Source organism: Ceratotherium simum, chromosome 33 (assembly GCF_057802395.1).
Source record: "Ceratotherium simum simum isolate JZ-2026a chromosome 33, ASM5780239v1, whole genome shotgun sequence".
Classification (NCBI taxonomy): Eukaryota; Metazoa; Chordata; class Mammalia; order Perissodactyla; family Rhinocerotidae; genus Ceratotherium; species Ceratotherium simum.
In genome coordinates this window covers 13432868-13460158 of record NC_141932.1, presented here as the reverse complement: position 1 = coordinate 13460158, position 27291 = coordinate 13432868, and the positions used below count along the sequence as shown (strand labels likewise).

The window sequence follows — 27291 nt, the reverse complement described above, 5'->3', positions numbered from 1 at the left end:
AAAAAAAAAAAAAAAAACTTTGACGTGTGTACTGTTATAACCCATTTTAAGGGGAACGAGGCCCAGAGTATTACCTTCCTGGATTTGGAAGGTGGATGATGACTTATCTGTTTGGATGTGGCTGGATTAAATTTTGACAGGGCTTTGGCATGACTCAACGGCAGGAGAGAGTCATCCGTGGTGTTCTAATCCCTCTCATTCCCAAACACAGCAGGAAAGGGACAGAGCCTGCTTTATCTCTGGGACCATATGGCAAGCATTGGGCCATCAAAAAATACACATGTCCCTCCCTCCTTCCAGGCACAGGGGAAGATGGTACTTCCCACCTCCTTTGAAGTTAGGCCTGGTCAAATGACCTGCTTTGGTCAATAAACGCGAGTGGAAGTGATATGTATTGTTTCCAGGTAGAAGCTTTAAGATTCATTGCACCTTTCCTATCTTCTCTTCTTACCAGCGCCAGAGAGATTGGCAACACTCCAGACAGGTGCCGTTCCCTCGGCCGGGGTCACAAGGATGATGTGCAGCAGAGCCCTGAGGAGACCCACAATAGACCAATAACATTGGCGAGTAACTTAAACCTTTGTTGCGTGACGCCACTGAGATTCTGGGGTTGTTTGTTACTGCAGCATAACTCAGCCTATCCTGACTGATACAGTTCCCAGTTCTCAGTAGGGCCTGAAATGTGGAGGGCTTAAAGGAATGAATGAATGAATGGCAATGAACAGGGACAGGGTCATAAATGTTTCCCCCGGGGCTGGAGGTAGAGGAAACAGCTTGTTTTCTCACATACGCACGGGTAACCAGGCTGGGGTAAAAGTCAGCTCTGACCTTTATTTCCTAAGGTCACAGCTCACGCTGACCCTGACATCTTGCCCCGATTCTCCTTCCACTGGTCAGTACTGGGGGCTCTTGGGGAGCGTAAAGAATGAAGGGGTACAGGGACGTGAGATACAAGGAGAGGCTGGGAGGTGGAAATGCGGAGGGGGAATTCGAAATGGAGAAGCAGAAACAGGATGGGGTGGGGGCGGACAAGCAGAGAGCTTAGAGCAGAGATGGGGAGACAGACGTGGTGACAAGACAGACACACAGAATGGGAAACCACGAGAACAGGAGATTGGGAGACAGAAAGGGAAAGGAGGGTCGGAAACAGAGAGAAAGGGACGAGGAGACAGAGATGAGGAGATGATGAAGCGCAGATGGAGAGAGATACAGGGGCACGAGGAAGGGGAGGTGGGGACAGAGCTGGGGGCAAAGAGGCACAGAGGCTTGGAACTGGATAGAAAGATGGATGGTCAAAGGGAAAGTCAGGAGGCAGAGACACAGACAAGGCCCCGCCAGGAGCCAGGGGCGGGCTGGGGACCAGGTGCCCCTAGTTGTCGTTCTGGGAGTCTTTGCCGGCGGTGGAGTCCGGGCCAGTGCTGGAGGCAGGGCCAGTGCTCGAGACTTGGCCTCTGCTGGACTCGAGGCCTCCGCTCGATTCTGACCCAGGGACTCTGCTCTCCACGTCACCAAAGCTTTCGTGGCCTCTGCTGGACCCCAAGTACCCAGTGGACCCCAGGTAGCCACTAGAGCTGAGGGGTCTGAAGGTCACTCGGCCCGGAGTCGAGCCCCGGCTGGACGTTGGTGCCCCATTGGCGCTGGTGGAGCCAAAGGTGACGTGGCCGACACTGGAGCTGGTGGCACGGCCGCCACTGGACACCAGGATGCCGCTAGTCCTGTGGCTCAAGATGGAGCCGGGGACATTACTGTGGGGTGTGCCTAAGCTGGCCTTCTGGGGGCTGGGGAGGCTTATGCTCGGGACCCGCTCGGCCTTCCTCGCAGCCTCGGCCAGCTCCTTCAGGTGCTGCTCCCGTGCCTGCTCCCGGACCTCCAGCTGTGGGGGAGGCGGGTTAGGGTCCCAGAGGAGGGCTGAGGTCCTCCCCCACCCCGGCAGGCCCCCATCCTCACCGACTTCACCACCTGGCTCAGCAGCTCCTCCCTGCTCATGGGATAGTCGTCTTTGGTCTCAAAACCTGGGGGGTCCTCCCTCAAGTGGGGGGAAGACAGGAAGGGAGTACAGTCGCAACCCACAAAAGGCCGATGGCTCCTCATTGCCACACCAGACCCCTCAGCCATGCTCTGGCCAGCCCTGAGTGCCCTTTCCCCTTCAGACATACCAGAGCCCCAGAGTCCTATACTGTCCCCTGGAGCCCCGACTCCTGGTTCCCCCAAAGCACCCACTCCATGTTCTACTCCTGCCCAGAGCCCTCTGGTCCCAAAGAGCCCCCCAAAACCCTCCATCCCATTTCTACCCCCTGCCCCCATGGCGTCGCCTTCCCCTCCCCTCCCTCTGGCCCGTGCCTCACAGATTGTCAGGGAGCTGAGGTGTGGCCATCTTCTTCAGGAGATCCTCAGGGCTCTGGCCCAGCACCAGGAGGGCTGCGTTCGCTAAGCCGGAGGAGGTGTAGCTCTGGGGGGGGACAGGAAGCCAGGGGTCCGCTCAGGCCCGTTCCCCAGGCCCTGGCCTCCAAGCTCCAGCTCCCTGTGCCCTCCACGGCCCCTGCATCCTCACCTGGGCATCTACAAAGGCCTGCACCGTCAGGAGCTCCACCAGCCGCTTCTCGATGAGGCCCAGGAAGAGGCCGATGTCCCGGTCTCGCATGTAGGTCTTGACCCCCAGGAGGTCGTTGATGGCGGTGCTGTCACACTGGGCCCGGGTGAAGAGCTGCTGGATGTCTGGGGTCAGAGGGACAGGCCGTCACGGAGCCGGTGCCCGCTGGGTGCCAGCCTTCTCCCCTCCTCCAGTCCCCACTGCCCCATTCTATGGAGGCAGCAAGCAGGGCTCGGAGGTGGAAAGGGACTTGCCCGAGCTCAGCCAGCCAGGCAGTGGGAGGGCGCGGTGTGTGCCTAGCACGGGACTCGGAGCCACAGAAGGCAAGAAGGGAGGGAGATCAAAGGAAAACCTGAGACAGGCACCTCCACACTGAAAGACCTCTCCACACAGCTCAGGAACACCCACCTTCCATCCAACCCAGCCGTTCCTCAGCTCGGGATCTCTCCCCGAGAAACGCTCACACGCGTGCTCCACGGGAGAGGTGGCAGGAAACCCACGGCAGCGTCCAGGCTGCTTTCCTTGTGTTTTTTAATGTTGGACCCCAGTTGCACACGACTGGATTAATCATGGTCCTTGGTTGACCTGCTACTCACTGTCACGGCCCACTCTCACAACTGGCCCGTGCGTGCGTGGCCCGCTTGTGTTTCTTTAGTTAACTGGTTGTTGTTAATGAACTAAGAAGGCACCCATGACCTTGACGAAAGTCTGCACCCAGCCAGATGGCATCCCCACCTCCCGTCCCCGTGCCTCCTCCAACTGCGCCCCAGGGTCATATACAGCTTCCTCCTGGGGGCCCTCCCTGAACATCCGCCAGACCGCTCACACTGAGCTCAAGGTCATTCCCCAAACCCACTCCTTCTGTTCCCATCTCAGGGAGGGGCCTCACCCTCACCAGGCCAGACCCAGTGCATCTCCCCCCTCCCCCCATAGGCCATCAGTCCCATACCTCTGTGCTCCATCCGCCCCTCTCCATCTTCGCCCCCTAACCTCCCTATGCACCACCCTCTCCTGCTCACAACCCTCCCATGGTTCCCCAGGAAAATGCCCCAGTGCCCCAGCCTGGCATCCCTTCAGGGTCTGGCCCTCTTCAAGTCCCACCCACAGCCCTGCCTTCCCCTCTCTGCACAGAGAACCTACATCCCCTGAATGCACCTCCAGGCCTTGGCGCCACCTGCTGGGAGCATCTCTCCTCCCCAGTTTTGTCAGTTAAATACTCATCCTTCAAAATCAGCCTCAAGCATTACACTTCCAGGAAGCCCTTCCCGGCCCCCAGCAGAGCCTGTTCCATGGGTGTGCAACCTGCACGGTGGCACACGGTCCTGTGCTCAGAAGGCCCCCATTTGGTCTGATGCTCTGCTGTTGCCTCCTTGAAATTCTTGACAATTTTTTAACAAAGGTCCCCGCATTTTCGTTTTGCACTGGGCCCCACAAATTCTGGTCCTGTGTTCCATCTGAGTTAGGAGCTCCTCTGGCTCCTGCAGTGCACTGGGTGTCCTCCATCCTCGCCCCGGGGTTAGGAGCACCCAGCACTCGTGTCAGTCTGCCCCGGGGTCGTCATCACCCAGCACAGGGCTTGGCACAGCGGTCACAGCAACGGAGGGAAGCAGGATCTGCCAGTCATTCAGCTTCTACTGTGCACCCCCAGGTGGCTCTCTGGCTTGCTTCCCATCTCCACCCCCGTCTCTCTCCACCTCTAGCTGTCGGTCCGTCATCCCACCTAATCTCAGGACAACCCTACGAAGTAGGCACTGCCATCCTGTTTCCAGAGGGGCTCAGATAGAGGAAACCGCACACCAAGGTTCACCAGTGGTGGAGCTGGGATTCAAACCCAGAACGGCCTGACTCTTGAGCGCTCTGCACTGGAAGGATGAATGGAGGATGGATGAGTGGATGGATGGGTGGGTGGATGGGTGGATGATGGATGGAGACTGGATGGACAATGGATATGGGACAGTTGGATTGATGGAAGATGAATGGATAAATACTGGATGGATGGATGGATGGATGGACAGTTGGGTTGCTGGATGGATGAATGGATAAATACTGGATGGATGGATGGGTGGATGGATGGGTGGATGGATGATGGACGGATAGATATGGGATGGACTGACGAAGCGAGTGCACAAATTCATCCATGGAATGCCTCCAAGCGGCCAGCCCGGGGCTGGGCCCTCCGCGTGCTCATCGCATCCTCCCAGATGAGGAAGTGGGACGGGGGCTCACCGGCCTTGAGCTTCTCCAGCTGCCTCCGAAAGTCCCGGAAGCGCGCCTCCAGCTTCTCTGCCTCCGCGTGCACCTCGTCCACGCGCCGCTGCAACTCCGCCCGCTGCCGCTCCTGCAGCGAGCGCCGCGTTTCCTCGCCGGCGCGCGCGCTCGCCATGGCCTCCTGCATCTGCGGGGCGCGGCAGGGCGGAACGCTGGGCCCAGCTCCGGGGGGGGGCCGACGCGGGGAGAGGCGGCGGGGGGGGCGGGGAGCGAGGAGCGGGGGGCAGCGCGCGGGTCTCGCTCACCTCCTTGATCTCCTCCTGCAGCCGCTCCAGCTCCGAGTTCTGCTCGTTGATGAAGTTGAACTCCGCGAAGTTGCGCTCCTCCACTGGGGCAGAGTCGGGAAAGGCGGAGTCCGGGCAGAAAAACAGAGACAGAGGGACGCACAGAAGAACAGAGAAAGAGATGTTGAGAAAGACAACACAGAGACAAGGAGAGACAGAGCCGGAGAGAAAGGGGACACAGAGAAATACAGAGCAGGTCAGAGTGAGGGAAAGAGATCGCGACAGAGAGAAAGCCACGAAGAGACCCAGAAATACCGAGAGGCAGAAACAGAAGAGAGGGAGAGAAAACGGTGGAGGGGGATGAAGAGAGAACCGAGGACCCGGGGAGCCAGACAGCCACAGGCGCGCGGAGAGAGAGACACACAGAGGTTGAGGGGAAGTTTGGGGAGAGACCCGCAGGCCCGGGAATGGGGGTGCAATGGGGGGGACGCGGGAGGCGGGGAGCCAGACACGCCCCGGGAAATCCGACAGAAACACACAGACAGAGACACAGACCCTCGGAGAGGACGGAGGGATGCAGAGCGAACACAGAAGGAGGGGGCGGCAGTCCCGAGGCAGGGGTGCGGGAGAGACTGGGGAGGGGGACGGAGCACGCGGGGACGGGGACAGGGGAGGGGACAGGGGGCGGGGGCAGGACTGGAGGCAGTGAGGGTGAGGAGGGCGCAGCCGGAGCCCAGGTTCCTGCCGCGCCGGTGCGGGCTCCCCAGGGCCGAGGCGGGGCCCGCGCCTGGGCTCCTCCCGCCGCCCCCCGTGCTCACTCTCCAGGTACTTGTCCACCAGCAGGTCCGGGTCGCTCTCCCCGGTCAGCTGGGACAGTTTATTCAGGGCGTCCTCGTAGCGCAGCACCAGCTTCTCCTGGGAGGTCTTGCGGAGGCCTTCGGCCACCTCCCGGGCTGCGCGGAGAGGGAGCAGTGAGGCCGGCGTCCAGGGCGGCCACCCGCGCCGAGGGGCCTGGGTGGGATGAGCAAGCCCGGGGCGCACGCGGACCCTGGGGGGCGGGCTGGGCTCGGCCGCGCAGACCCCTGTGCCGCCCCCTGCGGGCCGGTGCCGGGCGGTGCGGGGAGACCCGGAGCGGCCGCGGGCGCCGGTGGAGGCCGGGCCTCACCCCGCTTCTCGCGCCTCTCCACGACGGCGGGGTCCGGCTGCCGGTCGTCGTTCTTGAGCTTGAGGAAGCGGTGCAGCTGCTCCAGGTGCGCGATCTGCCGCTGCAGGGTCTGCACCTCCGTCTCGTTCTGCGCCACCTCCTTCTCCGCGCGCTCGCGCAGCATGCCCATCTTGGCCTTCGCCTCCTCCCTGGGGGAGGTCAGCCGGGGCAGGGAGATTGGAGGTTGGGTGGGGGTCAGCCAGGGGTCACAGGGATGGGCGGGGTCACACCTCGCCCAGGGAGCTGGGAAGTCGGTGGAGGAGGCAGAGAAAGGGGCACCTTATGAAAAAACGTAGGTTCTGACGGTCCGTTTCTTGAGTCCGGACCGCCCCCTCCCCGCCACTGCATTAAGAAAAGGTGGGTGCCGTACTGCGCCCTCCGGGCCCCCCAGGACCCCTCCGCGGGCCCTACCTGACGGCGTAGGCCGAGGTGGAGGAGACTATGAGCGCGCTGACCGTGTGTCGGAGCTGCTGGATCTCCTGCCCAGGAACAACACTTCCTGAGCCTCCTCTGTAGGGCTTTCCTGTGGGCCCCGCCTGCCCCAGTGAGAAGGGCGCTCCTGTGCCTTCCAGTGTCGACCTTCCTACCGAGCGGCAGCCCAGCCGGGAAAGGGATTGTAAAGAGGTACGAAGTGAAGGGGAAACCAAACCGAGGAGCTGGATGCGGAGAAACGCTCAGCCCAGGAAGCTCCTGAGAGCACCGAGCTGACTTTTTGGTTGGGGCCAGAAATTTGTGTGAATTTCATCTGTGACCACACTAACCTGTTTTCTAGTTCCACGGAAATGTCTTTGCAGTGTTATGGGTAAAAAGACTTCTTTCAAGAGAAAGAAGGGAGGAAATTATATATTTTTTTACATATATATAATGTGTACATATGTATTAATGTATATACACACATACATATACATATATACATACATATAGATATACACATGCACACATATACATATACACATACGTATATGTATACATATATACATGTACACACATGCATAGACATATACACACATGCATATACATATACTACATATACACTCATGCATATATATACACATATATACATATACACATATATAATGTGTATATATTAATGTAATACACATATACATATGTGTGTATAAACACACATGCGCACGCGTGTGCGTGCGCACGCACACACACACACACACATTTACTTTTGCAAAAAGAAACTCAGGATGGTTAACCAGAACCTACAGGGGCTGGATGGAAATGAGGTGGAAGAGACGGGGAGGAAATGATGTTTCTCCAGGACACCTTTTGGAACAGTTTTGTTTTGGGGACCATTAATGGTTTACATATTCGTAAAGAAAATTAAATCAATGAGGATAGGGGAGAGAACTAAACCAAATATAGACAGAAGCAAATGCACCTGACTGTACTTCACATGAAGAACAGAACCACATGGAAAACAAAAAATAGGAACTAATCCAAGTGACTTCTGAATACAATAATTTGAAGATCTGTAGATCGATACCCATGCCCTCAGACGACACAACAGACTGCGAACAAATCTTGAACTGTGTGACTTGGGTTGGGGCGGGGGTGGCACAGCTGTAGCAATTCTGAAACTCTTTCGTGTGTTTTGTGGGACCAAGCAAATGAGTAAGCACATGGATGCTGTTGGGAGCCAGGGTTCCCACTGTGGGAGAAGAGAGATAAAAAGATGAAGTGGGGCAGGGGAGGGCCCAACCCAGTGGCACAGTGGTTAAGTTCGGCGCACTCCACTTTGGCAGCCTCGGTTCACAGGTTCGGATCCGAGGCACCGACCTACACCACTCATCAGCCACACTGTGGCGGTGACCCACATATAAAGTAGGGGAAGGCTGGTACAGATGTTAGCTCAGGCCTAATCTTCCTCAAGCAAAAAACAAGAAGGACTGGCAACAGATGTTAGCTCGGGGCTAATCTTCTTCAGCAAAAAAAAAAAAAAAGAAAAGAAAAATGAAATGGGGAATGTTGAGGAATAGCCCAGTGATGCTGGATTGGAATGAGAGGTATCGACATGAACTCATGATTTTGAAATATATGTGTGTGTTTCCTAGCTCTCTCCAGAGAAGGGGCCTCAAAGCAATGACACCCCAGTAGCAATGGACTCTGAGGGCCTGTATCTTGGTTTCTCAGGATCTACTCCCCACTAGAGAGAACCAGGACTCTGCGGAGAAATGGCTGACTGGAGAGTTTAAACAGAACAACTACAAGATAACCTGGATTATGTTCCTGCACCAGAAGGTAAGGAAGTGCTCAAAAAAACGATGGGCATGTCCACAGGACATGGAAGCCAGCCTGAAGGGGCTCCCACAAGCCAAATCTGGGACAACTTGAGCATCGTAATGAATAATGACCACTATGGATTATAACCCATAGAATAAAGTAAGTATACACGAATGCTTACTGATAACATAGAAATATACAGAGGAGAACGAGAAGCCCTTCCTTATGTAAAATGCCACCTTATAAATGTAGAAGAAATGAGAGAGTTATAAAAAGCACCGTTTGGCAGCCATTACAGTAATAGTTATTCAGGCAAGAATCATTAATTATTCCGGCTAAAACAATTGAGTGAAAGTATGCCAGGGAACAGAATATTTACATAGTCCCAAAGAGTCTCCCCAGCCTACTTACTCCTTACAAAGAGGAAAACTCTAGATTGAAGGAACCTGGCTAACCAAGTGATCCAAGGCAACGTCACGAGTTATGGGACATAACTCATGCACCTCCTGATAGAACGTACCTCCCGATATAATCTCTGTGATTTTCTGCCAAAAATGCACAGCCTGAATCTAATCGTGAAGAAAGATCAGATAAACCCACACTGAGGGGCCTCGTACAACACGACTGGCCTGGGCTTCCAAAATGTCACAGTCACGAAGGGCACTGTTCCAGACGATGGGAGCCAGAACAACCAAAGGCACCATGGGACCCCCACCTGGAGCAGGAAAATCAAATTAGCTGTAAAGGACGTCACTGAGACAATCGGTGAACTTTAAATATGAACTGTTGAGAACTGGAACCATGTGACAGTTACTGACGTGGATAACTGCCCTGTGTTTATGTAAGAAAATGGTCTTGTTCTCAGGAAATACATACTGAAGTTCTTTTTTTTTTTTTTTTTTTTTTTTTGCTGAGGAAGATTTACCCTAAGCTAACATCTGCTGCCAATCTTCCTCTTTTTGTATGTGAGCCCCCGCCACAGCATGGCCACCGACAGACGAGTGGTGTAGGTTTGCGCCCAGGAACCGAACCTGGGCCGCCAAAGCAGACTATGCTGAACTTAACTACTGGGCCACTGGGGCTGGCCCCATACTGAAGTTCTTAGGGGCATAATGTCTGCAGTGTACTCTCGAATAGTTCAGCAACTGTAATAATAAATTATGTTCTGTAAAAATAATAATTACACACACAGAGTAAATGTGACACATTATCAATTGGTGAAGGATATATAGTTCTTTGTACTATTCTTGCTCCTTTTCTGCAAATTTGAAATTACTTCAAAGTAAAAGTTAAGGGCCGGCCCCGTGGCTTAGCGGTTAAATGCGCGCACTCCGCTACCAGCGGCCCGGGTTCATATCCCAGGTGCGCACTGACTCACCACTTCTCTGGCCATGTTGAGGCCACGTCCCACATACAGCAGCTAGAAGGATGTGCAACTATGACATGCAGCTATCTACCGGGGCTTTGGGGGGAAAAAAGGAAGAGGATTGCCAATGGATGTTAGCTCAGAGCCGGTCTTCCTCAGCAAAAAGAGGAGGATTAGCATGGATGTTAGCTCAGGGCTGATCTTCCTCACAAACAAAAAAAAAGTAAAAGTTAAAAAAGAGAGAAAGAGCTAGAGAGAGGGGAGGGGAAGGTGGAGGGAGGAAGGGAGGGTTCTTCAAAGGGCTGCAAAGATTATTAAGAAACCCTTAGAATGTACATGGCCTTGCTTGCTCATTGATTGCCCTGGGCGATAATATTCAAAATGACATCTCTGCTTTCTGCAAATCTAAATGAGGCTGCTTTCTTTGTTAGAAGCATCCTAACAAAGTAAACCCATGGCTCAGGTCAGTTCCGTACTTGAGGCCCGAGTGTGGGAGAAGGCAGGGTGCGCGGTTGTGGGGAGGACCTCGGTGGAATCGCTCTCTCCTCCACCCCGGCTGGGCCAAGGGGTCCTGGGTTTCAGGGCCGCTGACCTTCTGCAGCTTGCAGTCCACATTCAGATAGCGGTTCCTCTCGATCCGCAGGAGATCCAGCTCCTCCCGCAGGGCCGCGTTCCGCACCAGCTGCGTGTCAAAGCGACAGGTGACCTGGAGGGTGGGGAGAGGATGCCAAGAGTCTGTCTGAGGCCTGGCCCGCCTCCCTCCTCCACACTCAGCTGAAGTGGGGGCACTTGTCAGAGACGGGGCCAGTTCCCTCTTGGGGGGCCCCGAGAGCATTGCCCAGTCCCCCCTCAAGGGCCCAGGCATCAGTCCCCTTTCCTTGGGGACCCTCCATCCCTCCAGGATCTTATCTCCTGACCCCCCTCAGGGAGCCCAGTGTTTCAGGCCTGCCCACATCCAGGAATTTGGTCCACCATTTCTGGAAATTGACCCCACGCTCAGTTCTTCTCCCAATCCCCAGAGTTCAGGCTGGGAGAGAGCCAAGAGGCGGACCCTCACCCTGTCCAGCTGGTCTTCTAGGATCTTGATCCTTCGCCGGATCTTGACCTTCTGATCCAGGATGAATCCTGAGGTTCTGCCATCCTTACCACGGGCAAAGATCCGGGTCTCCCACTCCTGGATCTGGAGGAAAGAGGATGGTACCTGTTTGTTGGCTGAATGTGGGGGAGAGTGAGGGAGCGAGGGAGGAGAGGAGTGGGCAGGTGAGTGACTGAGTGTGGCTGACCCCTGCTGTCCTTGTGGCTCCCCATCTGTCCTACTCTCCGCTGACAGTACCCAACCTTCCATGTGGTTCTGGCTTCCAGCCACAACAAGCCACCCCGACAGCCACATGACCCAGGTCTGGACAGTTCACCTAGAGATGTACATGTGACCCAAGCACAGCCAGCCCAAATCCTTTGCTGGTATTTGGGGGAAACGCATGTGCTGGATGGATGGGACTCCAGGACTTCCGCTGTCGTAGTCCCCACCACACGGAGGACCCTGGGAGAAGGAGGCCAACAGACAAAGTGGAGACAAGAGACAGAGAGGTGATGAGAATGAGCCCTGATGCCACTGGAGTCCGTGGATCTGACTATACCTGAAACCAGCTTCCAACCTGTCCTTCCCATTTCTAGATTCATCTTTACTTACTTGGGGTGTGCTGTCTCCTCAAATAAAGTGGAAGCTCCCTGAGGGCGCATTTTTGTCTTTTTTGTGCCTGACATGGGTAGGTGCTCAACAAAATGTGCAGACTAAATGAATTGCTTAATAACACATTTCCCAATTTCTGCGCTGTTATGGGTTGAACTGTGTCCCCTGAAAATTCATATGTTGAGGTACTAACCCCCAGGACTTCAGAATGTGACCTTATTTGGAGACAGGATCTTTACAGAGGTAATCACGTTAAGACGAGGTTATTAGGGTGGGCCCTAATCCAGTCTGACTGGTGTCTTTGTAAAAAGGGGAAGTTTGCACACGCAGACACACACACAGGAGCACGCCATGTGAAGCTGAAGGCAGAGACTGGGGTGATGCTTCTACATGACAAGGAACACCAAAGATTGCCAGCAAACCACCGGGAGCTAGGAGAGAGGCCTGGAACACATTCTCCCTCACAGCCTCAGAAGGAATCGACCCTGCTGACACCTTGATTTTGGACTTCTGGCCTCCAGAACTGTGAGACAATCAATTTCTGCCATATAAGCCACCCAGTTTGCGATGGCAGCCCTAGGAAACTAATATATGCACCAAGGCACCCCAGAGCATTGCAGCAAACTCAAAGGGGACACTGTAGGGATGTTTTAAATTTTTTGTGTGTGTGTGCTGAGGAAGATTGTCCTTGATCTAATATTTGTGCCCATCTTCCTCTATTTTGTATTTGGGTCGCCACTGCAGCATGGCTTGATGAGTGGTGTAGGTCTGCACCCAGGATCCGAACCTGCGAACCTGGGCCACCGAAGTGGAGCAAACCAAACTCAACCACTATGCCACTGGGCCGGCCCCGGGGGATGTTTTAAAGTTTGACGGGGACACATCAACTTTGGTCAGACGCTGCATGACCTATGAGCTCGAGGTAGTTCACGGGTTCAACGTGAGACAGTGCTATATTCCTTTCCATGATGTCATATCTTTGTAAAACCGAGTTTTTAGCAGTTGCTGTGATAAAAATCAAATACCCAAAAAGGTTACCATTGGGGGAAACTGGGCAAAGTGTACAAGGAATTTCTCTGTATTATTTCTTCCAGCTGCATGCAAATCTACAATTATCCCAGTAAAATTTTCAGTTAAAAAACAAAAAGCAAATACTGGGGCCGGCCTGGTGGTGTAGCAGTTAAGTTCACGTGCTCCACTTCAGCGGCCTGGGTTTCGCAGGTTCAGATCCCGGGTGCAGACCAACGCACCGCTTATCAAGCCATGCTGTGGCAGCGTCCCATATAAAGTAGAGGAAGATGGGCACGGATGTTAGCTCAGTGCCAGTCTTCCTCAGCAAAAAGAGGGGGATTGGCAACAGATGTTAGCTCAGGGCTGATCTTCCTCACAAAAAAAAAAAAAAAAACGCAAATACTGCACAGAAATCAGCATGGAATTAGAGTGGCAACGCCAATCTGACTCCAAGATCTGAAAAGTCATGCAGGGCCCAATAGGTACAAACACCCCACGGGTAAGGAAGTGTGTTTTTTAAGAATGAAATACAAATTTTTTTTCAATTAATGTATATTATTTTTTCAAATGGTTTCTAGGTTGTTGGGACGCAAACACTTATTGGGTTGCTGGGTCCAAACCACAGAGCTGTTAGCTGTGCGACACTGGAGCCCGCTAGGCCAGCTCTTGAGAGCTGATTGTTACATTTTCAGGATTACATGAAGTAAATTGTTGGTAGCTTGAAATTGACCATCGTATTAGTTTTCTATTTCTGCATAACTAATTATCACAAACTTAGTGGCTTAAAACAACACCCATTTACTATCTGGAAGTTTCCATGGGTCAGGAGTCCGGCACAGCTCAGCTGGATCCTCTGCTCAGGGTCTCACAAAGGTGCAGTCAAGGTGTCAGCCAGGGCTGTGGTCTCGGCTGGGACTCATCACTGGTTGTCGGCAGAATTTGGTTCCCTGCAGCTGTAGGACTGAGGCCCTCAGCTCCCAGGAGCCCCTGGAAATTCCCTGCCATGTGGTCCTTTCCACTGCGTGGCGGCTGCTCCTTCAAGGCCAGCAGGAGAGCATCTCTCTTCAGTCTACTAAGGTGCAGTCTTATACAGCATAACCTAATCAGAGGGGTGACACCCCATCACCTGTGCTGTATTCTGTTGGCAAGTCACAGGTTCCCCCCACACAGAAGGGGAGGTCATTATACAAGGACCTGACTCGTTGGGGGTCACCTTAGGGGATGTTCAGAGCCAAGATGACAGTATTTATGTTATGAAAATCAGCAAATGCTACAAATCAGGGCACTCCCTCCCCCAGCCACAATTGCTGGTTTCTCAGCACACCTCTGACTGTTAGAGGTTTCTTTGCGGGCTAAAAAATTACGGGTTCCAGGAACGAAGAAAATTTAGGACCCTCTCGTTCAGGAAATTCTTCCCCAGATTAAAAAGCACTCTTCCGGGTCGGCTCTGTGGCTTAGCGGTTAAGTGCGCGCGCTCTGATGCTGGCGGCCCGGGTTCGGATCCCGGGAGCGCCCGGAGGCACCACTTCTCCGTCCAACGCGAGGCCGAGTCCCGCGTACAGCAACTAGAAGGATGTGAACCTATGACATACAACTATCTACTGGGGCTTTGGGGGGAAAAAGCTGAATAAATAAAATCTTTAAAAAAAATAAAAAATAAAAAAATAAAAAATAAAAAAATAAAAATAAAAAACACTCTTCCCTCATTTTTTTTTTTTTTTTTTTTTTGCTGAGGAAGATTCACCCTGAGCTAACATCCACTGCCAGTCTTCTTCTTTTTGTATGTGAGCCACTGTCACAGCATGGCAACTGACAGGTGGTGTGGTTCTGCACCCAGGAACCGAACCTGGGTCGCCGAAGCGGAGCGCACCGAACTTAATCACTAGGCCACCGGGGCAGGCCCTCTCCCAATTTTCAAAAGTATTCAAACTTTGCTTTTCACATTTAGGTCTGTAATCCAACTAGAATTAAGTTTTCATATGGTGTGAGGTAGGAAATTTTGGGGTTAGCTTTGTTGAAGTACAAATGACATATAATAAAACTGCACATATTTAAGGTATATAGTTTGATATGTTTTCCATAATCAAGATAGTGCACATATCAATCACCCCAAACGTTTCCTGGTGCCTGTTTGGCACTCCTCCCCCCACTTCCTTCCTGCAGCCCCTCCCCCAGGCAGTCACCCGTCTCTTTTCTGTCACTATAGATTAGTTTGCACTTTCTAGAGTTTTCTATTAATGGAATCACATAGTATATGCCCTTTTTTTGAGAAGGGAGGGGTCTGGCTTCTTTCGCTCAGAACAATTATTTTGAGATTCATCCGTGTTGTTGGGTGTATCATTAGCCCATTCTTTTTTTATTGGTGAGTAGTATCCCATTGTATGGATGTACCACAATTTGTTTATCCATTCATCTGTTGGTGGACATTTGGGTTGTTTCCATTCTGAATTTTACAAATAAAGCTGTTATGAACATTCCTGTACAATTCATCGTATGAACATGTGCTTTCTTTCCTCTTGGGTAAATACCTAAGAGTGGAATATCTGAATCATATGGTTGGTAGAGGTTTCGTTTTTTAGAAACTGCCAAACTGTTTTCCAAAGTGGTTGTGCCATTTACATTTCCACCAGCAGGGTACAACAGTTCCGGTTCCTCCAGACCCACACCAACACTTGGTGTGGTCAGTCTTTTTAACTGTAGCCATTCTAATAGCTGTGTAGAAGCATCTTATAATTCTAATTTGCGTTCCCCTAACGACTAACACTGGTGAGCATCATGTGCTCATTGCCATCTTATATATTTGGTGAGGCATCTGTTCAAGTCTTTTGCCCATTTCTCCTATTGGATCATTTGTTTTCTCTCTTTCTTTTTTTTTGCAGGGAAAGATTCGCCCTGAGCTAACACCCATTGCCAATCTTCCTCTTTTTTTTTTCCTCCCCAAAGCCCAGTGCATGGTTGTATATTCTAGTTGTAAGTCTTTCTAGTTCCTCTATGTGAGCCGCCGCCACAGCATGGCTACCAACAGACGGGTGGCGTGGTTCCGCACCTGGGAACCGAACCTGGGCTGCGGAAGCAGTGAGAGCACCGAATTTTAACCACCAGGCCATCAGGGCTGGCTCATTTGTTTTCTTATCGAGTTTGAGAGTTCTTAACATACTCTGGATATAAGCTCTATATCAGATCATGCTTTGCAAATCCTGTCTCCCAATGTGGGGCTGGTCTTTTCATTCTCCAAACAGTATTTTTTGAAGAGGAGAAGATTTTAAATTTTCTGGAGTCCGATTTATCAATTTGTCCATTTATGGATCATGCTTTTGGTGGTGTTGTATCTCAGACATCTTTGCCTAACTCGAGCTCACAAAGATTTTCTCCTATGTTTCTTGCTAGAAGTTTTATAGTTTTAGGTTTTACATTTAGGTCTATGATAGTTATCTTTTTTTCCCTTAAAAAAATATTTCTGTGCATAGATCATGTATGTTTTTTTAAAGGGAACATCTTTGAACCACCACCCAGGTCAAGAACTAGAAGACTGACAGCATTGCCAATGCCCCCCTCTCATCATTACCATCTTCCTCTCCATAGAGGTACCACTATTCTGCCTGTGTTAGTTCCTACTGCTGCTGCAACAAAGCACCCTTCATTTACTGCACTAAAACAAAGCAAATTTATTATCTTACAGTTCTGGAGGTCAGAAGTCTGAAATCAGTTTCACTGGGTTAAAAATCAAGGTGTCAGCCAGACCGCATCCCTTCTGGAGGCTCCAGGGGAGAATTTGTTCCTTGCTTTTCCAGATTTTGGAGGCAGGATTCCTTGGCTTGTGGCCACTCCAACATCTGCTTCTGTTGTTTCATTGCCTCTCTCCGTCATCATATCATCTTCTCCGACTCTGACCTCCCTGCCTTTCTGTTATAAGGATCCTTGTGATTACATTGGGCCCATTCAGATAATCCAGGATAATCTTCCCATCTCAAAATCTGCAATCACATCTACAAAGTCTCTTCTGCCGTGTAAAGTAACATATTCACAGGTTCCAAAGATCAAGACCTGGACAACTTTGAAGGGTCATTAATCTGTTTACCACACTTCCCTAAGTGAAATTCATTACTTCACTTTTCTTTATAGTTTATCACCCATGTATAAACCCTTTAAACAAAAGTTTTGTTTGGCCTGGTTTTGAATTTTATGTAAATGAAATAATGCTGCCTGTATATTTTGTTTTGCTTCCTTCAAATGTTTGTGAGATCCATCCACGTGGCTGTGTGTAATTGTAATTAATTCATTTTTTATCGTTGTATACTATTTCATTATACAAGTGTACCATAATTTATTTATTCATTCAAATATTGATGGAAATTTGAGTTGTTTCTAATTTGGAGCTAGCTAATATGAATAATGCTTCTATCAACATTCTTTTACATGAATCCTGTTTCTCAGAAGTGGAATTGCTGGGTGGAAGGAAGTGTTACTGACAGATCTAAACCGTTTTCTATTGGGAAATGACTTGGGTTTACTTCCTCCCAACACTGTTTCCATGGAAACATACTGGGTTAAGGTAAATATGGAATGCCAGCTGTGTTCCCAGGCAACAATGTTTATTATAAAAATGGCCGCTGATTGGTGAACTACATCAGACTGGAAGGATTGGGAGTGGGCTCATAGGTCTAAGGGCCTGTGTGACAAAGACTGAATAGAAAGTTGGTTTCTTGGTGGGGTGTTTCTTATAACTGAGCACATTCCTGGTGGGGGCTTAGAAGCTACCCTCATGATCTGTTACAAGAGGTGGCTTTTGTTGTGTATGACACTTCCCTATGCCAGGGTGGGCAACACCCACCACCATGTGGTACCATCCAACTGGAGGTGCTGAGAGCAGCCCCTCGAAGCTCAAGGAAGATGTTTGATGCTGTTGTGGTAAGATGCTGTTATTTCTTGTCCTCTATCCTTCCACAAAGTTAAGTGAACCTGGTGCCAAGGTATAGCCTATTGGATCCTGTGAGTGTGAATGTTGGGTAGAACTCAAGAGTGCTTCTGGTCACCATGCTGGTGGACTCGACCCCACATCACAGGGTATGTCTATCTTCAAATTTAATAGATAATGGGGGAAAAAACCTTTTCAGAATATATATGACCATTTATACCCCCACCAACAGTTCATAAGAGTTCCCACTGCTCCTTCTCTCCCCAACAATTGGTATTTTCGGACACTAATTTCTGAAAATCTGGTGGGTGTTGAACAATATCTCATGATGATTTTCATTGCCTTTCTCTGATTACTAATGAGTGATGAGTAATTCCTACATTTATTGGACATCTGAAGTTCTTACTTTTTTGATGTGCCAGCTCGTCCTTTGACGATGTTTTTATTTTTTTTTAATTATTTTATTTATTTTTTTGTGTGAGGAAGATCAGCCCTGAGCTAACATCCGCTCTAATCCTCCTCTTTTTGCTGAGGAAGACCGGCTCTGAGCTAACATCTATTGCCAATCCTCCTCCTTTTCTTTCCCCAAAGCCCAAGCAGAGAGTTGTATGTCATAGTTGCACATCCTTCTAGGTGCTGTATGTGGGATGCAGCCTCAGCATGGCCAGAGAAGCGGTGCATCGGTGCGCGCCCAGGATCCGAACCCGGGCCGCCAGTAGCGGAGCGAGTGCCCTTAACCACTAAGCCACGGGGCCGGCCCTGACAATGTTTTCAATTGGGCTGACTCTTTAATGATTTGTAGGAGTTCCTTAAATGTTCTTGATACTAGTCCTTTGTCAGCTATATGTGTTGCAAATAAGCTTCTATTTCGTGACTTGCTTTGCACACTCTTTATGGCTCTTTTGATAAACAGAAGTCATTAACATTAAAGTCATGGAATGCATCAATCTCTTCCCTTAAGTAGAGATTTCTGTAACTTATTTAAGAAAGCCTTCCCCACTTCCACATATTGAGACCTTTGACCCATCTGGAATCAGTTTTGGGGTACAGTGTGAGGTAAGAGTCTGGTTTCATCTTCCTGTATAGATGTCAGATTTTCACAGCACCATTATTAGAGTCCTCCTTTTCCTGTTTCTTTCTTTTTTTTTTTTTTGTGAGGAAGATCAGCCCTGAGCTAACATCCATGCCAATCCTCCTCTTTTTGCTGAGGAAGACTGGCCCAGGGCTAACATCCGTGCCCATCTTCCTCCACATTATGTGGGACGCCACCTCAGCATAGCCGGAGAAGTAGGGCATCAGTGTGCGCCCAAGATCCGAACCCGGGCTGCCAGCAGCGGAGTGCACGCACTTAACCACTACACCACGGGGCGGCCCCCTTTTCCTGTTTCTTGAAGTCATACAGCGAGTGTCCACTTATGCATAGGTCTCTTTCAGGGCTCTCTCTTCTGTCCCCTTGATCCAGTTGATTAGCCTGGCACCAATTACTAGAGCCTCATAATAAATGTTAACTGATAGAGCAAATCCTTCCACATTGTTGGTCTTTCCTTTAAGTAAATCTTAGCAGTCTTGTTCATCGCACTGCCATATAAACGTCAGAATCTGCTTGTCAATTCCATCATTGAAAAAATGACTTTTAGTACTTTGATTGAGATTACATTGAATCTATAAGTCAAGTTGGAGATCTTACATTTTACAACACTAACTCCTCAAATCCATGAATATGGTATATATCTACATTTATTAAGTTCTTCTTAATTTCCTTCAATAAAATTTTACAATTACTCCACAGAGGTCTTGCATACTTTTGTTAGATTTCTTCCTAGGCACTTCTTTTTGCTATTATAAACTTATATTTTCTTCTTTTCTTTTCTTTCTTTTTTTTTTTTTTTGCTTAGGAAGACTGGCCCTGGCCCTAACATCTGTGCCCATCTTCCTCTTTTTTGTATGTCAGACGCCACCACAGCATGGCTTGATGAGTGGTGTGTCGGTCTGTGCCCAGGATTTGAACCTGCAAACCCCGGGCTGCCAAAGCGGAGTGCGTGAACTTAACCACTACGCCACCAGGCCAGCCCCATTCTTTTATTTTCTAATAGTTATTGCTAATACATGGAAATATCATTAACTTTGAATATTAATTTGCATCCAGCCACATTGTTAAAATACCTCGTTAATTATAATAAGTTAGTGTCAGATTCTTTTGGATCTTCTATGTATATAAATATATAATCTACAAATACTGACAGTTTCATTTCTTCCTCTCCAACCTTTTTTTTTTTATTATTATTTATTTTTCCCCCAAAGTCCCAGTAGATAGTTGTATGTCATAGTTGCACATCCTTCTAGTTGCTGTATGTGGGACGCGGCCTCAGCATGGCCGGAGAAGCGGTGCGTCGGTGCACGCCCAGGATCCGAACCCGGGCCGCCAGTAGCAGAGTGCGCGCACTTAACCACTAAGCCACGGGGCCAGCCCTCTTCCTCTCCAATCTTTAAATTATTCTTTTGTTTTCCTTGCCAGAGTGCACTGATCTGACCTCCAATGCTAAGCAGAAGTGGTGCTAGCTGACATCTTTATGTTGTTACTGATCTCAAAGAGAATTTCTTTTCATGTTTTGCTATTAAATATGATATTTGCTGTGGATGTTTTATGGTTGCCCTTTACTAAATTTGGAAAATTTCCTTTTATTCCTGGATTTCTAAGAGGTTTTTTTAATTGTGAAATTTTTGTTGTACATTATTGTTTGTCAGTCACCATATAAATGCATCCCTCCAGCCCTTGTGCCCACCCCCCACCTCCCTTGCCCCTGGTAACCACCAAACAGTTCTATCTGTCCGTGTGTTGGTTTATCTTCCTCATATGAGTGAAATCATGCAGTGTTTGTCTTTCTCCTTCTGGCTTATTTCGCTTAACATAATACTCTCCAGGTCCATCCATGTTGTTGCAAATGGGACGATTTTGTCTTTTTTATGGCTGAGTAGTATTCCATGGTGTATATATACCACATCTTCTTTATTCTAAGAGTTTTTAACATGAATGGATGCTGAATTTTATCGAGTACTTTTTTATATCTACGTAGACTGCTGCCATGAACTGGGAGGTCCAAGGACTGTTTGTCACAGTCTCCAATGTGATAAGTTCAGAAAATGGGAGAAAACATTTAGAAACAGGACACACAAGACACAAGCCTTACAAAAGTCCCAGTCAGTAACAGATTGGAAGTTTTAGCATATAGTTTGAGAAATGCTATGGCTAGCTCTACATTTCTCTTTGCCAGAAAATATCTATTCTGCTCTCTCGTTCATGGATGATATTTTCACTGGGTATAGGATTCTAAGGTGACAGTTTTCTCTCTTAGTACAGTGAAGTTATAATATCACTTACTGTCTTCTGACTTCTAATGTTTCTTTTGAGAAATCAGCTGCCAGTCTAACTGTGGGTCCTATGAAAATACAGTCATGTGTCACTTAACAATGAGGATGCGTTCTGAGAAATGCATCATTAGGTGACTTCACTGTCATGAGCACATCACAGAGTGTACTTACACAAACCTAGATGGTATAGCCTGATACACACCTAGGCTCTATGGTACTAATCTTATGGGACCACCATCGTACCTGCGGTCCATCATTGACTGAAACGTCATTATGTGGTGCATGACTGTAAGGTCTTTTTTTATTTTCTGGCTGCTTTTATATTCTGAAATTCCCCTATGTTCTGTATAAGTGAGGACTTTTTACTCATCTTGTTTTGGACTCTAAAGCATCCTGGAATCTGTGGATTTGTTCTTTCATTCGTTCTGGAAAATTCTCAGATATTGACACACATTACCTCTGTCCCACTGTTGTTCTGTTCTTCTAAAACTCTTATTAGATGTATATTTAACTTCACTATATCTGCAATGTCTCTTAACCACCCCTCCATATTTCCCATCTTTTTATCTCTCTGTGCTGGATTCTGAATGATTTCTTCTGAACAAATTCTCTCTTCAGCTTTTATTTGGCTTATTATCTGTCTCTCCAGGAGACTATAAACCACATGAGAGCAAGGCCCTGTCTGTTCTGTTCACTGCTGTGTCCTCAACACCTAGAAGAGTACCTGGCACTTAGCAGGCACTCAATAAATATTTGTTGGATGAATGAATGTCACTAGATAACTACATCCTTTCTTGACCTCATGGGGCACTTGCCAGAGCTCTATTTTAGGGACCCTGATCTACAATTCTCCATAATCACGTTTGTTAGGGCAAAGAAATCCATGGAGTCGAGCAAATAAAATCATCCTGCTTGGGCCTGACTCTGGTGAGCCTGCATGGAAGACTAAGGAGAATCAATTCAAGGAGCCAACACTCCCTAAGCCACTGTACTATCAGGAAACAGCCCAAAGTCTGGCGTGCATGAATCAGAATCCAGCTGCGAAAAGGTAATATGAAGAGCTGAACAAACAGATTGATTGAGAGTCAAAAGTAGTAAAACTATAGACCCTGTGGTAGACAGAATAATGCCCTTCCTCAAAATATGTCCACATCCTAATCCCTGCAACCTGTGATTACGTGACCTTAAATGGCAAAAAAGACTTTGCAGATGTGATTAAGTTAAGGACCTTGAGACGAGGAGATGATCCTGGGCGATCTGGGTGGGCCCGGTATAATCCCAGTCATTATAAGTGAAAGAGAGAGAGTCAGAACCAGAGAATAAGGGGAGATGACAAAAGCCGAGGTCAGGGAGACGCGTGAGGAATACTCAGCCAGTGATCGCCAGCTTAGAAGACAAAGAAAGGAGACGCTAGCCGAGGAATGAAGGCGGCTCTAGAAGCTGGAAAAGGCCAGGAAACGGATTCTCCCCTGAAGCTTCCAGGAGGAACACAGCCCTGCCAACACCCTGATTTTAGCCCAGTGAAATCCATTGTGGACTTCTGTCCTCCAGCATTATAAGATAATTAATTTGAGTTATTTGAAGCCATCAAGTCTGTGGTACATTGTTACAGCAGCAATGGCAAACTAATACAGACCACCAAGATAAGTAACTTTTACACTCCTGTTTGTGATGCAATAGTGTACAAGAAATCATTTGGTCTAGGCAAGCAACTTTTTGTTAAATGAAGACTAGAATAGAAAAGAGAATGAATTCCACATAGAAAAAGTAAGTATTATTTGATGAAACTTGTTTCAGATATACGTGTGTGTGTTTACATCCATGTGCTTCTGTGTGCATATGAACTGCATTGCAATGAGTCATGGTCATCAAAACTTGAAAGAACTCCAGCCTAGAAAAGCCACATTGTTTCCAAGGTCACATAGCAAGACCTTGGGGCAGGTGGGATTAAAAATCTGTCTAGACTTTGCTGCATTACCAACATCCTCTTTTTGCAGATGAAGAAGCTGGGGCCCAGGGAGGTGAAGACTTGCCCGTGGTCACACAGCTCTGATGTGGCAGGACCAGGATCCTAGTGTAGGTTTCACTGACTCCAGAAGGTGAACCTTTCCCCTTAACCACACCAGCCCCTCAACACCCATATTCCTGCTGGAGACTGAACACAGCTCTCCCAGGTGGATGCTTTCAATAACCCCATCTTTCAGATGAGGAAGCTAAGGCTCAAAGAGGTTACACACTTGCCCCTAAATAGGATCCACAGAGTCAGGGCTCAGAACCCACCTGCCTATCCAGGGCTCTGGTCTGCTCTTGCAGCTCCGTGACCTCGGCCTGCACCTGGGCCTGGCACTTCAGCAGGTGGCCCATGTTCTCCAGCCTCTCGCTGTCTCGCAGCCGCTTGACCTGGCTCTGGGCGACGCTGATTTGCACCTGCAGTTGGTCCCGGACCTCCTGCAGGCGCTGGATCTCCTCGCTGTCCCGGCAGGGAGGTGGAGGAGAGGCCCACAAGGGGCAGAGCTCAGCATCACTAACGGCTGGACACACTGGGCCTGCCCTCCCCTCCTCAGACCCAGGAGTCCGGCCCCCAGCCCCTTTACCAGCCCCCTCGCACTCGGCTCACAGTTGCTTGTTGATGCGCTGGTGGACCTCCTTGCCATAGGCCCGCCTTTCCCCCTCCATCACTTTGCATTGTCGCTGCAGTCTGCTCAGCTCCCAATCCACTGCGGCAGGACCAGGCAAGGGACTCAATAGGAATCCAGGCCCCAGCCCCTTCCTCCCCGGGACCTAGGAATTCTGGCTCCCTTAGGGTCTCGCAAACTGCAGCTGAACTGCAGACTCAGTCCCCAGTGCCCCTCTAGGTCTGCATCTCGGTTCCTGTATCCCTCAAGCTTCCTCATCCCTTCTTACTCCCCAGACCCCAAGTTGACCTAGGGATTTTTCCCCTAACCCACTCCCGCTCCAGGTTTGGGCACACATCTGTTTCCCCACTAGAGGGCGCTCCTGGAAGGCGTCACGGTCCTCAGGGACCCGCCGCACAGGACGTGGAACTTGAAAGCTGAGAACAGATGCCAAGACAGTATTCTTGCTCCCTCCCTTCCCTTTCAGCGCCACCGCCCAGCAGTCCTCAGCCCCATCCTCCCGCCTCCTCACTCTCAGCCCATCGCCTAGGCTCAGGCTTTATTCTCTCTGCCTGGACCATCACCTCAGCCTCCTCCTCAACCTCCCGGCCTCCCCTCACAGCTCCAAAGGGTCTTTCTACCCCCAAAGCGGACCCTGCCTCTCCTCTGCTCACAGGCCTCCCCCAGTCCTCCAGCGCCCTCAGGACACAGTCCCAGCTCCTCAGCCTGGTGTTCAAGGCCCCACACGACCTGACCCTACCCACCTCTCCAGCCTCGTCCACCAGCTCCCCACCACCCATGGTCCAGTGGTTCTCAACCAGGAGGGATTCTGCCCCCATGGACATTTGGCTATGCCTGGAGACATTTCTGGTTGTCACAATGTGGGGGGAGGGGGATGCTACTGGCATGTAGTGGACAGAGGCCAGGGACGCTGCTGAGCATCCTACAATGCACAGGACAGCCCCCACGACACAGAATTATCTGACCCCAAGTGTCAACGGTGCGGAAGATGAGAAACCCCGCTCTAGCCTCATGCTGTTCCCTCTGCTGAAACACTCTTCCCTTCCTTCTCCCGTTGGTCATTCCTGGGAGGAGTTCTGGGCCCCACTCAAACTTCTCCTCCTGCAGGAAGTCTTCTCGGCCAGCCCGCTCCCCAGGCTTGGCCACCCCCTCTGTCCTGCTCCACCTCCATTCGGGTACTAGAGGGCTCTCCTGCAAGCCCTCCCAGTCCCCAGTGCCTGGCAGCACAGGACCCGGAACTTGGGAAAACTCAGGAAAAGAATGAGTGAAATAAAGCAAGAAGGTATGAATTACCTATTCCCTCCAGGAAGGCCTCGCTTCCATCCTCGGAGCGGGTGCTCCCTGGAGAGAGTCCCAAAGGCATCTTGGCCAAAGGAGGTGGGGTTCCTGTAGGGGCGACACGGGAGCCCTTCAGACAGCGGGCGGGAGAGGGCCCGGAGGAGAGTGGGCGACGAACGGCGAGGGGATAGGATTTGGAAGAGGGTGACCCCGAACACCTCTGGCCTTTCCTTGAGTCTCATTTCCTCCAGTGGGCTGCAGGGGTCCCCTCTCCGGCCTCTCCCCCACCCCTCCCGACCTCCCGCCTCTCACATGCTGTCTTGCGTCGCGGCTCTGACTCTGGCGCGGGGGACAGGTCCCCTAGACTCTCGGTATCTCTGCGGCGGGGCTGCTTGGGGAAGGGGTCACAAAGGAAGGGGAACGCCCCGGCCGGCTGTGGGGGGCGAGGCCCGGGCCCTACCTGCTGGAGTGCCCGACCTGTCCTCGGCGCTTCAAGCTCACTGTTGTGGTCTGGTTACTGCGGAGATAAGGGGCCAATGAGGCCTGAGGACCACGGCCGGGGAGGGATCAAGGCAGCGGGGAGAGGGCGCGGGAGGGGAGGCTGGGGAGGAGGGGCCGAGGAGGCCGCAAGTGCTGGGTCCCGGGCTCTTTGAACAGACGCGTGGGGGAGCCCTCCAAGGGGCGGGGCTAGGAGGGCTGTAAGGGGCGTGGTCTGCGAGGGGTGGGGCTATGGGGGTCGGAAAGGGGAGGCTAGGAGGGCAATGAAGGGCCGGACAGTGGGGGGCCTGCGAGGGACGTTGCTGGAAGGGCTTGCGAGGTGAGGGGCACGGGTCCCTGTCAGGGGCGGGGCTGCAGGGCCCTGGGAGGGGAGGGGCACGGGTCCCTGTAGGGGGCGGGGCCTGGGGGGGCCCTGCGAGGGGCGTGGCATGGGGACCTGTAGGAGGCGGGGCTTGGGGGCCCTACGAGGGGCGGGGCACGGGTCCCTGTCAGGGGCGGGGCCTGGGGGGGCCCTGCGAGGGGCGTGGCACGGGGACCTGGAGGGGGCGGGGCGTGGGGGCACGGGTCCCTGTAGGGGCGGGGTCGGGGGCCTGCGAGGGAGGAGCACGGGTCCATGTGGGGGCGGCCTGCTGGGAGCCCTGGGAGGGGAGGGGCACGGGTCCCTGTAGGGGGCGGGGCGGCGGGGCCTTGGGAGGGGAGGGGCACAGGTACACGAGGAGGGTGGGGGCTGCGGGGCTTACGGGGGCGTGGCTAGAGGAACACGCGAGGGGTCCGGTGGGAGGGCACAGGAGGGCCGCTGGCTCCCGGGACATGCGGGGCACGGGGCTCATCAGGAGGCACTCAGGGTCGGAGGGCCTGTGGGAGGTGGGGATGGTCTGTGTGGGGAGCACGGGCCTGTGAGGGGCGGGCTGTGTGTTTCCGGGAGGAGGAGGCAGGAGCTGAGAGGGCCTGTGGCGGCAGGGCTGGGAGGGAAGCGTCTGCAAGGCTCGAGCTAGGCCGAAGTCTGTCGGACGGGCCCTGAGAGATGCGTGTCTTAAGCTGATTAAGACCACGCTGAGGATTCATTAGCAGGGAGGCGGTGTGGATGCCGGGAGTTGTGAGGGGGAGGAGCGCTCACCACCACCTCAGGTCCTCACAACGGCTCACTACGCATGCGCAGTCAACGGCCTCCAGGGAAGCCGCCAAAAACCCTTTGCTGCCTGCGGAGTCCGCGCACTGAGGCGGAAGTGGGCGGGGCCTAGGGCGCTTCGCTCCGCCTCTGCCTTCCGGCCACGCCCTGTCTGGCCACACCCCCTCGCTCCGCAGGGCACGCCCCCCGGGAGGCTGACTGCTCCCCACGTGGGCCTCCCTGGAGCGGGCCGGCAGTGGGCGCCGCTCCCTGCAGCCTGGGTGTGCCTGACGCCTGCGGTTTCCTGTGGGAGGAAGCGGCCCGCGGGCGCTCAGCTCAGCTCGTAGCCTTGGAGGCCCGGGAGGGGGAGATCCTGCCACCGCTCCCGGGTCCCCTGATTCTTCCCCTCCACAGGGCCCTAGCATGGGGGACTCCCGAACATCCCCAGGAGGCGCAAGTCTGGCGTTTATTCCACTCGGGGAACTTGATTCAAAGTCCTAGCCTCCTGTCCACCTCCCTCGCTCAAATTTCCTTCTCTCTCTTTTCTGGTTCCCAGGTTCCTCCCAAGACTAGGTCCGGTTCCCTTTGTCTGCACCCCAGGAAGAGCAGAGGACGCTCCAGGCCCTAATTTTTCCTGGGAGCCAGGAAATTAGAAAGACCCAGACTTTCTAATTTCCTTGCGGTTCTGAGCTCAGAGCCTCTCTGTCCTCAAAGACTTAAATTTGTGACTACTTATTTCCCAACCCAGAGACCCTCATTTTGTACTCCCAACCTTTTAGCCTTGGAGCCCAAAGGACCCAAGAATTTGCCCCTTCCCCAAGTCCTAGAGTCCTCGATCTGGGGTCCCCCAGTACTGAATCCACTCAGGGCCCCAATGCCTCCTGTAACTAGCACATACAACA

At 51.5% G+C, this 27291-nt stretch overlaps 1 protein-coding gene across 1 annotated transcript; it reads right to left on the bottom strand.

The window, feature by feature from the left end:
* Nucleotides 1-732: 732 nt before the first annotated feature.
* ODAD1 (outer dynein arm docking complex subunit 1) lies at nt 733-25445 on the bottom strand. Its single transcript, XM_004440412.3, has 15 exons — nt 25244-25445; nt 24799-24891; nt 23487-23586; nt 23150-23339; nt 10942-11064; nt 10477-10590; nt 6698-6765; nt 6248-6435; nt 5901-6035; nt 5104-5186; nt 4817-4985; nt 2552-2715; nt 2346-2449; nt 1948-2026; nt 733-1873 (listed from the first exon to the last, which is right to left on the bottom strand). The coding sequence occupies exons 2-15, from the start codon at nt 24866-24868 to the stop codon at nt 1370-1372; spliced, it is 2091 nt and encodes a 696-aa protein (XP_004440469.2). The 5' UTR covers nt 24869-24891; nt 25244-25445; the 3' UTR covers nt 733-1369.
* Between the last annotated feature and the right edge of the window lie 1846 nt (nt 25446-27291).